This window comes from Hippopotamus amphibius, chromosome 7 (genome assembly GCF_030028045.1).
Source record: "Hippopotamus amphibius kiboko isolate mHipAmp2 chromosome 7, mHipAmp2.hap2, whole genome shotgun sequence".
NCBI classification, from domain to species: Eukaryota; Metazoa; Chordata; class Mammalia; order Artiodactyla; family Hippopotamidae; genus Hippopotamus; species Hippopotamus amphibius.
In genome coordinates this window covers 94,325,002-94,338,343 of record NC_080192.1, presented here as the reverse complement: position 1 = coordinate 94,338,343, position 13,342 = coordinate 94,325,002, and the positions used below count along the sequence as shown (strand labels likewise).

At 39.1% G+C, this 13,342-nt stretch overlaps 1 protein-coding gene across 1 annotated transcript in view; it reads right to left on the bottom strand.

Moving 5' to 3' along the window:
- The window catches only part of RAB1A (RAB1A, member RAS oncogene family), a 29,571-nt gene extending 16,638 nt beyond the window's left edge, over window positions 1-12,933 (bottom strand). Inside the window, exon 1 of the mRNA XM_057740677.1 lies at window positions 12,693-12,933. Within this exon, the coding sequence (XP_057596660.1) occupies window positions 12,693-12,715 (23 nt within the window). The 5' untranslated portion in view covers window positions 12,716-12,933. The remainder of the gene's footprint in view (window positions 1-12,692) is intronic.
- Between the last annotated feature and the right edge of the window lie 409 nt (window positions 12,934-13,342).

Here is a 13,342-nt window from a genome sequence, read left to right as displayed (position 1 = left end):
GTCTGGTTTTCCCCACTCTTATGTTTAACATATCTATCTGTGTGAAGGTAAACTAATTCATCCAAAATATAACACTGTGCCTTTTACAAAGCACTGTGCTGAGATCAGAGAACCCTTTAACTTTGCGTTTTTAATCAGGTCTCTTTCACTGTGAGAAACAGCTAAAGAATATCTATAGCCATCCTTGAATAACATTTTGGGCAAAATGCTAGGGAAAAAAAATTTACAGGGACATGGCATGTTAAAAGGACAGACACCAACCTCAATGGCCAAAGCAACAATTTGAGCTACAAAGTAAACAATCACGTACTGGATTATAAGCCAAAGAATAAAATCAATATCCATGAGTTCATAGGGTATAAATAATTAACTAAATAAATAGGAGAGACAACTCTTCCTTACAGGAGGATTTGAAATAATACACGTAGAAGGAATGAGAGAAATAGAAAAATCCCTGGTAGATTAACTGCTGCAGGCAAGATCCACTGATGAATGCTAAAATTAGTGGGTGAAACTTCAAGGAGAATTAGGATATTTTGCATGGCCTCAAAATTTGCCCCCCCCCCCAGTATTTATTACTGCAGTGGTTTTGTTTTTTTTTTTTTTAATAAATTAATTTATTTATTAGCTGTGTTGGGTCTTCGTTGCTGCACATGAGCTTTCTCTAGTTGCGGCAAGCGGGGTGGGGGCCCACTCTTCATTGTGGTGCGAGGGCGCCTCGCTTCTGTGGCTTCTCTTATTGTGGAGCACGGGCTCTAGGCACGTGGGCCTCAGCAGTTGTGGCACATGGGCTCAATAGTTGTGGCTCACGGGCTCTAGAGCACAGGCCCAATAGTTGCGGTGCACAGGCTTAGTTGCTCCATGGCATGTGGGATCTTCCTGGAGCAGGGATCGAACCCGTGTCCCCTACATTGGCAGGTGGATTCTTAACCACTGCGCCACCTAGGAAGCCCCACTGCAGTGGTTTTAACATATGCCCACAGATTCTTTGAACACTCCTTTCTCCGGGAGATAGAGCTAAATTCCCTTCCCCAGTGTGGGTGCTTAACGACTGGTTTCTAACAGAGTGTGGAAAGGGAAAAATAGTCATTTTACGATGAAGAAACCTGACAGATGCCATCTTTACTAAGTGATCAAGGTGAACATTACCAGCAATAAGTCAGATTGACATCATGTACTTTCTGATATGATGTAAAGAGTAGAGTGCTTCACCTGTGATCTCTCTCCCCAAATCGACAGCCCCAGTCTAATCATGAGAAAACATTAGACAAATGCAAATTGAGGGGAATTTACAAAGTGCCTAAACTCTTCAAAACTGTCAAGATCATGAAAAACAAGACTGAGAAACTCACAGACTGAAGGAGGCTAACGATACAATAATGAAATACAACATGGTATCTTGGATTAGGATCTGGAACAAGAAAATGACATTAGTGGAAAAACTGAAGAAATTGGAATGAAAGTCTGTAGTTTAGTTCACAGTTTACCAATGTTAATTTCTTAATTTTGATAAATGTACCATGGTATATGTTAAAATTACGGGAACCTGGGTAAAGGGTATACAGGAATTCTCTGTACTACTTTTACAACTCTTCTGTAAATCTAAATTTATTTCAAAATAAAAAGGTTTCAGAAAAACAAATTATGAGGACATTAGTGAAATAAGTATAATCTCATTGAAAAGCTAGCCCCTGATATTTTTTAACCATGAGAGACATATTTTGAATATTTATTTATTTATTTTGGCTGTGCCGGGTCTTAGTTGTGGCATGCAGGATCTTCATTCTGGCACACTTGATCTTTTTAGTTGTGGCATTCAGGCTTCTTAGTTGCGGCATGTGGGATCTAGTTCCCAACCAGGGATCGAACCTGGGGCCCCTACATTGGAAGCACGGAGTCTTACCCACTGAACCACCAGGGAAGTTCTGAGAGACATATTTTGTGTTTTCTCGAGTTAAATCAACAATCATAAATCATGCTGGATTCTGTAAAATAAAAATTTTGCTTTTGAGGCACAAGTATTTTTTGAGAAAATTAACGTGGAGATAATTCAGTGAGAAAGTAAGACAGTTAAGATTGACATAGATTAAGGCCAGATGCAAAGGGGAAAATTCAGCTTTTTAACAACTGGATGATGGGATCTCAAAGATAATAGCAAGTGAAAAATTATTTTTGCTATCAATTTCTCCTTAAGTCAGCTCCTGGTCTACTTTAGCAATACTGTAGATCCTCTATTTCCATTATTTATGATATGAACATAATCGTGACACCCATGCCATTTTTGTGTGTAAGCATTAACATTTTCTATACCTTAAAAAAAGTCACTATTGTGAGAGCATGAAACAATATTTTTAAAAAGTTACTAAATTGTTTTCCTTTTCACGAAATTACCAAACTGCATACATAAAATATGAAGTATGCGATAAATCTGCTTGTTGCTGAATTTAAAATACTACTCTGAATTCTATAATCAAGAGACTATTACATGATATATTGTTACATAAAAAGATTATAGACCATCTTTGTCTAGTATAACCCTTTTTTTTTTTTTTTGATGCAGACCATTTTCGAAGTCTTTACTGAATGTGTTACAATACTGCTTCCGTTTTATGCTTTTGGATTTTTTTTTTTTTTTTGGCGGCGAGGCATGTGGGATCCCAGCTCCCTGACCAGGGATCGAACTCGCACCCCCGCCTCCACTCCCCCCCGCCACACGGGAAGGCAAAGCCCCAACCATTGGACCACAGGAGAAGTCCCCATAGTATAACCCATTTTTGTTCAAAAAAAAATTGTATACACATATAAGGTTTGGGGAAAAAAATGGACACTTTTAAATTATAGGATTACACCTGATCATCTCTTTATTAAAAAAAATGTTATTTGAGGGGAGGAAAAGATTTTAATCAATGGTTTATTCAATAACTGAACACCCTTACAAGTTCTTTCAGCATACCTGTCCTAACACAAATGACATCTAAGTACGTAGAGTAGGTCAAGGTTGTACGCAGAGAGCACTGGCACATTCCCAATACAGCCACATGAAGTCAACTTTTTGGATGAATAATAACTTTTTTTTCTTCTTTTATGAAATAAAATTTGGATTATCAGATATAGTTCAACTGTCAATAAATATGTTACAAGAGAAAGTTGACTGACATTAACACAACTTTCAACTATCCTCCAGAAACACATATCAAGGAAGACAAAGTAAACAGTGGAAAACTATATGATTGTTTTTATCCAAACAGCACCCCCAAAACACAAATTTCACAATGTCAGCTATAAGTATACCTTAGAAAAGGCCTGCTATTTTAAAAAGTTCAATGGAACCTAAATTTGTTCTTTCACCTAGAATAAGTTCACTTCATGATAAGAATAGCAGTTTTTATCTTTTTATAAAGTCATACGTAAAAACAGCCTAAAACTCAACTCACATAACAAATTTAAAACAAAATCATGATTATGATATAGCGGCCAAATAAACTTGAATTCACTTTTATATATTTATTTATTTATTGGCTGTGTTGGGTCTTTGTTGCTGCACATGGGCTTTCTCTAGTTGTTGCAAGTGGGGGCTACTCTTAATTGTAGTGTTCGGGTTCCTCACTGTGATAGCTTTTCTTGTTGCAGAGCATGGGCTCTAGGGGCTTCAACAGTTGGGGCACATGGGCTCAATAGTTGTGGCTCACGGGCTTAGTTGCTCCGCAGCATGTGGGATCTTCCTGGAGCAGGGCTCAAACCCCTGTCCCCTGCATTGGCAGGCAGATTCTCAACCACTATGCCACCTAGGAAGTCCCTGACTCCACTTTTAAACTACATTCTAGTCTATTAGCCTTTGGGGTATGGAATGATTTATAATCATGTTTGACATCGACTTTTCTTCTTCACTCACTTTAAGTATGCTCCACAAAACACAATTCAAAATTGACCATCAGGTTGGAGAAAAGAGGTAAGAACTTTTAGTTAATTCATATACTTCTATATCATTTGAATTTTATAGAGCACATATTACTTTTGTGATTAAATTAAAAAACTAAATAAACCTTCAACTACGGCCAAAGCAGCCTGTTAGTCAAAATAAAAACGAACCAAGAATCTGAGAGGGCAACAGTCTTTCCTCCATATTTAAGAAAATAGCCAAGCAATTTTAAAAAAACTCTCCCCATAATTGACTCCTAAAACTACATTAAAAAAAAATATTTAGAGACAATAGATTAATTTTCCAGGTTCCACTTTAGCTCTATTTAAAACAGTGTTCCAAAAATATCCAAAGCTGGAGTTCTGCAAATGAGGGAAACTTTGGTTGTTCTGAAGAAGTGGTAAGCCATAAAAGAGTAAATGGTCTTACAACGTAGATAACAGCAAATATTTGGTGAAAAACACACCAAGGAGGGAGGAGCTGTAAGTGTCCACTACCTCCTTACCATTCAAAGCATGCATGGGTTTTACAGCTGAAAAGACCTGCATTTGAATTCAGGCTCCATCACATACTAGCTACAAGAGCTTAAGGTAAGGTACTCACCTATCACCATGAGGATCTATTTCCTCCTCTGTAAAAAGGTTCAGTTAGCACTCTCTACCACCCAATTAGGCTCTGGTCAAGATTATAAACACTGCCTCTAAAACACTGTGTCTGGTTCATTATAGGAGCACAATAAGTGGCAATTATTTTTCCTTTCTCCCTCCAAATCAGGATGTAACCTGATGAAAAATTTCAAGAGCTACAGACAAAAACATTGAAGCTATGCTTTTGTACAAACCCAAAGTTTCTGTGCAGATGATGGGTGACAAAGTATCACAGGAGTTTACCAGTATAATCTGAAGTAAAAATGTAAAAATTACCAGCTAACAGTTTTAAGTACTATGATCACAACTCCCAAAGTCTAGCAACACACAAAACGGTAACATGGTTCTGCAGCAAATGTGCCTGCCTCTCCAGCAAGAGAAAGGCGTTCTCTGCTTTACTTGCTTTTCTCACAGAAAGACATCCATGACTTTAAGGCCCCAAGTATAAGTATTCAAGCATAGTCATGAGGGTAGCAAAACTGAGAATGGATACAATAATTAACTTCAAGCCTAGAGAAGCTTTAACTATCAACCCAACACAGATGTGAAGAAAGTCAAAGGCCCATTCACAATACATACCTCACAAACCCTTAACATTTCTAAAAAGACCTCTCCAAACACAAATTTTAGACATAACTGACCACAAAAATGCTAGTCACCTAATTAACTGGCTTAATTTTAAATTTCTAGAAGTTAACCACACACAGTAAACTGGAAACAGCATACTTGGACTGTAAAATCACAGGCTCTTGAATTAAAATTCCAATTCTATTGCTTACTCTGAATGCCCTTGGGCAAGCCATTTAACTCTTTTCTGGCTCTGATTCCTGTAAAATTAAGACACTATTTCTTCATAGGATTGGGAGAAATAATGGACATACGCAGAATTTCTGACTAGTAAGAGCTCCTGGAGAGTCCTCCTCAGTGCTCTGGTCCTCTCCAGCTAAATCAACGTAACTAAAACTTTCTGTTAATAATAGGAATCCTAGGCCCCTTCCCCAAATCTTTTGCACTATTATGCCATCCTATTCTTCAAAAATACAATATTTAATTCATGCTAATACTGTTAAATTGATTATGTTTGTTTAAGCCTGACTCACCTGGTAAGCACCTGCGAACAAAGTCCGTGTTTTATAATTAAAAATAAAAACCCCTTAACTCCTAGCACAGTCTAACTGATAAAAGAGAAAGAAAGGGCTGGTTGTTTTCTTTCCCAAGCTTTTTGTCCAGGGAAATCAGATTGTGTGGTGGGGGAGGGGGACGACATTCACTGGAAGATTTTAAATATCTGTATTGAAAAAAATTTTCAAATAAACAAGGTTAGAGATTTATGTGTGACAATTAAATGTATTAGAGAAACATTAAAACTGAAACCACCTGCCATTTACATATATTCTAATATCACTAGAATACACATGTCAAATAACTCCTGCATATAGCACTGTACAGTTTACTCTTGAGATTCAGAACTGAGGTGGTACTAATCACATGTTATAAAGAAATAAAGGCATAAATGACTTGTATCAGGTAAACGGTGGTCTGAACTTAAACCTAGGGTTTACAACTCTAAATGCTGGGTGGGTTTTTGTTGGGTTTTTTTCGTATCTCACCACATTCCCTCAATGATATATACTCAGATGATAAAGAGCATGGTAAATTTTGGAGTTCAGACTACATTAGCTTTAGTAAGTGATGAACCCAATTGCTCTTTATGAGGACAGATGGCAGCCACCAACCTAGAAATTAAGCAGTAAATAATTCTCCAGTGTATATTTGACAAAGTTGCTTCAAATGTCCTTTTATAAATCCAGCTATTTAACTATTTTCATAAATCCCAACTAATTCAATTAAGCTTATATTACATATTACACTTGGCTAGGCATTTATCCTAATTACATCCATATGAATTTTAAGGTAGTAAAGACACTGCAGAGATGACACTGTTCTTAACGTGAGCACTAATGTTCTGTGAACTTAGTGTACCTTTGTTTCAAGAATCTTGGAAATACTTCATGTATTAGTAACTTAATGAGAAACAAACAGGTTAGCATTTCAATGAAAGGAGAAGAAAAGGGACTTCCCTGGTGGCCCAGCGGTTAAGACTCCCAGCTCCCAAGGCAGGGGGTTGGGGCTCAATCCCTGGTCAGGGAACTAGATCCCACATGCATGCTGCAACTAAGAGTTTGCATGCCACAGCTAATGAGCACACATGCCGCAACTAAAACCTGGCACAACCAAATAAATAAATATAGAAGAAGAAGAGGAGGAGGGGGAGAAGGGGGGGGGCACAGACTAGGTCATCAAAATAAAGCCATGCCCAAACCTCGCATTTTAAAATTAATTAGTTCAGGATACCAGATTTAAAATTAAACTGTCCCTCTTGGGTTTCCACATTTCAAAAGAATGGTAGCGAACATTCTCTTTTCTGTTTTCGGTCTTCTAAATCAGGCATTCTTAACTTAAGGTTCACGAACAAGCTCAGGGAACGTGAACAGCTTGCAACTTCATGCAAAATGTTATGAGTATGTATACACACAGGGAGCAGATCCACAGGGTTCATCAAATATTCCTAGGGGTACATGACCATAAATGGGATAAGAATAACTGCCCTAAATCAAGTTACTGGAAAATATCTATGGGCAGAGTAGCAAAGACAAGGAATAATTCCACTTAAGTATTATTGTTATACAAAGAAGATACATTCGGATAAGTTTAAATCCATCACTGTTCCCAGAAGACTTCAATTATATAATTCACTCAATTTCATTTGTAAAGCTCACTAGTTTGAGGTGCAGACTGCATAAAATGCCCTGTGGAAAGACCCTAGCCAAGTAGCTGGCACACAGAGTAAGCACTTATTAAATAGTAGCTCTTATTATTAAAAATAATGTCTCCAAAGAGTGGCCACCTTTGTGAGCAAAGGTAATACTACCTATCAGAATTGGGAATCTATAAACATGGAACAAAATAATTGTAACTGGAACCTATCAACAACCTTGGATTTAATACAGTGGGGTGTTCTGACCAACTGAGCCATCAGTCACAAAAGTATCATGGAAAATTTCACTTCCTACTTCTCCTTTGTACCCTATTTCTTCACATGTTTAAGTCAGTAAACAAACCAACAAACACTTGTTCTCTAGCTCCCTAAGGCCTCAGGATTATTTTTTCCCCCAAATATCATTACACCATTCCCTTTTATAATCTGAAACATTACAGGGTGGTTCCAAAGAAAAGCCAAGACCTCGCTTTTCTTCCCTACATTTTCTTCCAAATATCAAAGAAGCAATCTGTTCTCAGCCCCACCTTCTACAAGAAAACAGCGGAATAGTCTGACTGCTCCCTTCTCTCTGTAAGATTAAAAAAGGGGGGAGGAGCATTTTGCCTAAATCTCTTATTAAAACTCCAAAATGTAGTTGAAACAAACAGTGGTAAAAAGCAGGTAAGTTACACATCTGAAATATTTTCTGCACTGCCATCCTACACCCATTTTCAGTTTCTCTTCATCTTAAAACACACAAAGTATTTTTTAGCAAATCTTTAAAAATCTCAAAATCTTAAAAAGCATTTTATTTAACTCCATTCTCATATATTAGGAAAAAGACAAGAGTAGATAACATTAGCAAAAGGAAGCTATTCTTAACTATCAAAAATGAAACTTAACTATTACAACTACAAACAGCAAACCATCATATATGAACAGTTAAAAGCTGCCAAGTAGAGAAAGCATACATACACAGCCAAAGGACTGCTGATAGGAAATGAATCTAACAAGATGATACCACCTGTTAAATCACTTAGCTAAACCACTAAGATTGCTTCCAAAACAAAAACTGAAATATTAAAGAAATAAAATTACTCAGCAAAATTCTCTTTAAAAGTCCACTGAACAGCCAGCAAGAGAACACTTGATCCTGGGAGCTCTTCCATCTTTAAGACAAAAAGCAAAAAAAAACACCCCCAAAAACCAAACCTGAATATGTAAGAAACTGTCAGCAACCTATACTTTAACCTAATTATGATGAAAAGGAAGAAGAAAATTTTAAATGCAAAATTTCAGTTCCTTTAAATGATCCTATAAGATCACCCATTCACACAAAACTCTTAAGATGGAAAGTCTATGTGGCTATTGGTAACTTACATCACCCAAAGAATCACACATCTTGATTCTCTACAGACATTAAATAATCACATTCTGGATAGTGAGAATACTTCCTCTTTAAACTTCTTTGAATTTCACAAATCACTACCAACACCACCAAAAAGTCATCAAGGCCACCAACAAAAAGAAAACCTATTTTTAGCTGATTTCTGCTTCTTTTCTAATAAAAAACACTCTAACTAAAAACTATGTAAAAGGCAGTAATGATATACTTATTAATGAAATTACACTGTCAGACAACAGAACTGATTAACTCTTTTGTACTTTCAAATCCTTAAGACAGATTTATTCAAAGCAGAGTGCTGGCAAAAAAAAAAAAAGTTTCTTGAGTCTACCATGATGGAAAACAAAGTTTAAGAGACTGATTAAAACTTAAGCCATGATATTTTTAAAAAGTTAAAAACAAGGTAAAAAAATTTTTTTTAAAAATTTTTCTGCATTAAACTAGTCAATCCGAAGAGACTGCATATAGTTCTTCCTACTGTAGTTAACTGGTATAGTCATAATAGGTACACATATTTTATTCTTAACATACTCCTTATAGATGAAGTGGCCAAAATGATTTTCTTGACACTAAAAAAAAATCCACTAGGAGCTAATGGATTAGGAAAAATGCTTCTGGTATGAGAATAATGTTAAGTATTTCTTAACCAGTGTGCTGAAATAATCACTGCCTGCTTCACCACCTAGCTCAGGAAGATCAAAATCTTTCTCCAAATCTCCAGGAAAAAAAAAGAAAGCTCTGATTCTTTCCATCTGCTTTTTCCACTGATGAGATTCTACTTCAGTTGCATTCTGTTTTTGTTTGTAGTATCTGAAATTCAAATGAGTCAGTCATTACCCTTAATTTCTACTAAAAAGATAACCCAGGGCCATCATTTCTCCCAAATCAGCCAAATAACATGTAAAGTAGTCAAAGAAAATGCTTAAAGTTTAATCACTGATTGACATATTTCTTATTCTTCTCACTCCCAAACCAAAAGCTTACAACTTAAAGATGATAAAGTAAAAGCATTCAGTAATAAAACTACCAACAGGTAACTGCATGTCAAGCCATATAAATCTAAAATCTTGTTCATTCTGAGAGAACCAAACTTTTGTCAACACTTTTTCATTACCAAATTCATCACCACCCATAAAGATTTTGAAAATTTCTAAAAGGAGTAAGATAAACAGCAGAAGATAAACCAAAACAAGGAATATTTAGGGTGCACCTGTAAACGTTATCTAGTATACCATTATTTCAAATTAGCATATAAAGTGTATGCTATAATTTACATGTATTATAATGTACAATATTGTACCTGGCATATAATAAGTGGCCATAAATGTTAGCTATTAGGATAACACTGTGGAATCATGAAAGGCACTCATCCATTAAAAGTTTTAAGGAAAAAATGCGATTTTAATGTTTAGAACAAGGTTTTAAAGCAAATGGACTTGTGTTTTGGTGTCTAAGAATTTCCTTTTCTCTATTTTCCAATTTTTCTCTAATTACTTTTATGATGGTAACAAACTTTATTAAAGACCTAAAGAAGAAACTGCGGAAGTTAGATTTCTAAAAATCTGCTTGCTGTTTGCCCTTGCGACCTTCCGTAATAAAATACCACCTCCTCTCACCTTTAGTACTTTCCACTAGTGCTTTTCCAAAGGTTTTCCCAAACTCCTAGGTTATTTTACTTAAGAGACAGTCTAGAATATAAATACAGTAGCCCAGGTAACTGGCACACTCAATGGCATAAAAACATAAAAATGATTTCTGGGACTGATTCTGTTGAGGTCATTAATCTAGAGTCCTCAAAAGAAAGGATGGTTTGGCGCTCTATTTACTTAAGAATTACCATCCTTGCCATTTATTAACCATTCTTTCTTCTTCCCTCTTAAACAACCCTTCTCACTCCCTCTGCTTCTCCAAATCTAATGCTAGTAATTTCCTTATTGGTTTGTTTTCTATAAGGTTTCCTAAACGCTACTAGCTAACCACAATCCCACACCTTCTTTTAAAACCCTGTGGCTCCAATCCATGCCATGCATCTGGAACTTACCATATCTACTGGTATTTAACGCATATAAAATCTATTTTTTATATTCCACTATAAGTTCCTTGAGGGTAAGGATTATATTTCTAAACCCTAGCACTACTAGAATGCCTTACACAATGATGTACACTACCCAGAATGCTCTTACAGTTTACCAAATTATCTTACATACACTTGAGCCTCACAACTACCCTGACAGAAATAAAGACTACTATCCTCTTTTACAAAAGGAGAAACAAATTCAGGGTCTAAATCATTTGCCATGGTTCTATTCAACTAATCTTCAAGATTACAGTACTAAATATACATAGCCAATTTAAGAAACTCCCTGAACAGAAGACAAACCTCCATAAAATGGAAAATCCATGTACTTTGGTGTTGCCAGAAAAACTACTAAATTAGGGACCTCAAATTCAACTCTGCCCAATTATGCAAAACCAACTTTGTCCTTGGAGCCCTTGATAAAAAAAACTGCCAACATAGCAAATACGACACTATTAGAACACTATCTTCAACTTCTCAAAGTATATAAAATTTTAATAGAATACCATGGCTTCTGTTTAGAACAAAAGGGGACATTTCAGCGTCAAACCACAGTATTACAAAACTTGAAGTCAGAATGCATTTTGCAAGAGCCATGTGACACACACATGACAGTCAGCTAAACCCATGGGTGGACCTTTGGGGGAAATGTTTAGCAGTAGCTGACCAAAGCAGCAAACAAACTCAACATTTAGGTCAAATACTGATCTTTGCTTTAAAAAATTCCCCCTCTCCCCCAAAGCCTTCTGACACTGAAGAGGAATACCAACTAAATCTCCTTCAATTATTCACTTATTTCAATATGCAGGCTGTAGAAGGGTGTTTTTAAGGGCCATTAAGGAGAACCCAACAAAGTCTTCCCAAAGAAAGTGAACACCACCAGTTCCCAGGAAAGGTGCCAGGTGTGTAACATCTGCTGTGGTGACTTCTTGAGTAAGCAAGAAAAAGAAATGCATTAACTTTTCATGACACGTCATGAAACCTCATTCCCTATCTGCAAGCATTCAAGTAGGTAATCCAAAACCTACAGATCTGTCATAGGGCCCATTCGTTTCTCTTTCAACTTGACAGCAAAGTCTTCCCTTTATTTGGTAATATTACAAAGATGTCCCTAGCTTTTAATGCTGGTGTTTTGTTTTGTTTTTCCCTTGACCTACACATGACAAAATGACTTTAGTGTCCTCTAAAAAACAAACAAAAAAATGTCATAAATGCCCAGGTTCTGGAGAAGGCAGTGAGCCCTCTGAGTTCGTAAAGAACTCCAGGAAATAAAAAAGAGAACTAAAAATTTTATATCGCTTCTCACCATCCACTCATTCCCCTCCATCCCACGCAGTCCTGAAAAGCATCCATATTACCTGCAACCTGGCGGGGAGGACGTAAAAGAGAGCCAACAAGCTCAAGATTTACAAGTAAAGCTGGTTTCCACCCCGACGGTTCTGACAGCTCCGCGGAGCGCGGGCGCAGGGTCTGACAGTGCCCTCTAGGAGAGTTCTCCCACCCCATTCCCTCCCCTCAAAAACAGGCCCTCCTTCAAAAGTCACTGCCTCCAAGAGAAGCTACCCCTTCCCACGGCCCCACCACCGACTCCCCGACGCCCCAACCCCCTTAGCAGACTGTTCCTCCGCACCGGCCCGGCACACAGGCCAGGATTCCAACCAGACCAGGTCCAAGCCCGGACCGCTCACCCCTCCGGCCCGACCCCTCCCCCCGACCGCCCCTCCTCCGTCAGACAATGGGGCCCGACTCCCGGCCGCCAGCCTCTCCTGCCCCATCACCCTCACCTCGCCCCGGCCGAGGCCCCCGCTCCGCCCTCCTCGCCCCCTCTAAGCTTTCCCAAGCTGGCCCAAGGACCCAGCCGACCGGTGCTCTCCTGCACTCACTATTCGGGATTCATGCTGGACATGTCACTGCAGCTGCCGCCGCCGCCACCGCCGCCCTTGCTGCTGCAGCCGCCGCCCTGACTCTCCGCGCCACGGGTAGTCGAAGAAGAGGACTAAGATAGGCTGTTCCGGGAGAGCAGACGTCTTCCCCCCACTCCGTCCCCTTAGAACACAATCAGCAGCCGCCACCACTCAGCTATCGCTTCCACCCAAAATGGCCGCCGGCGAACCAGGAAATAGGAAAGCCTTAGTCCGAGGGCCTTTACACAGCCCAAAGGGCGGCCGTACCGCCTGGCATGCCGGGAAAGAGAGTTGTGAGGGTGGCTGCGGGCGCTGGGGAACGACGGTGTGGCGCCGCGACCGGGACTCAGCTTCCCGCCAAGCCCCGCGTTTCTGGCGCACGCGTACTTGAGGGGTTGTTGCCCGCCCCATTCCCCCCTCTCTCAACCCCCCCCGCACCGCCCCTCCCTTCGCCCCTCCCCGCTGACTCGCTGGCTAGGACTTTGCTCGGACTCCCCCTAGCGGATTGGCTAAGGCCGAGCGGCCCTGGTGATGTCATCAGTGAGACGTGGCAGCCGGGCGAGTCAGCGCCCCACGGGGGAGGAGGAAGGGAGGGGCCGAGGGCTGTGCCGGCGGCCGGCAGAAGAAGG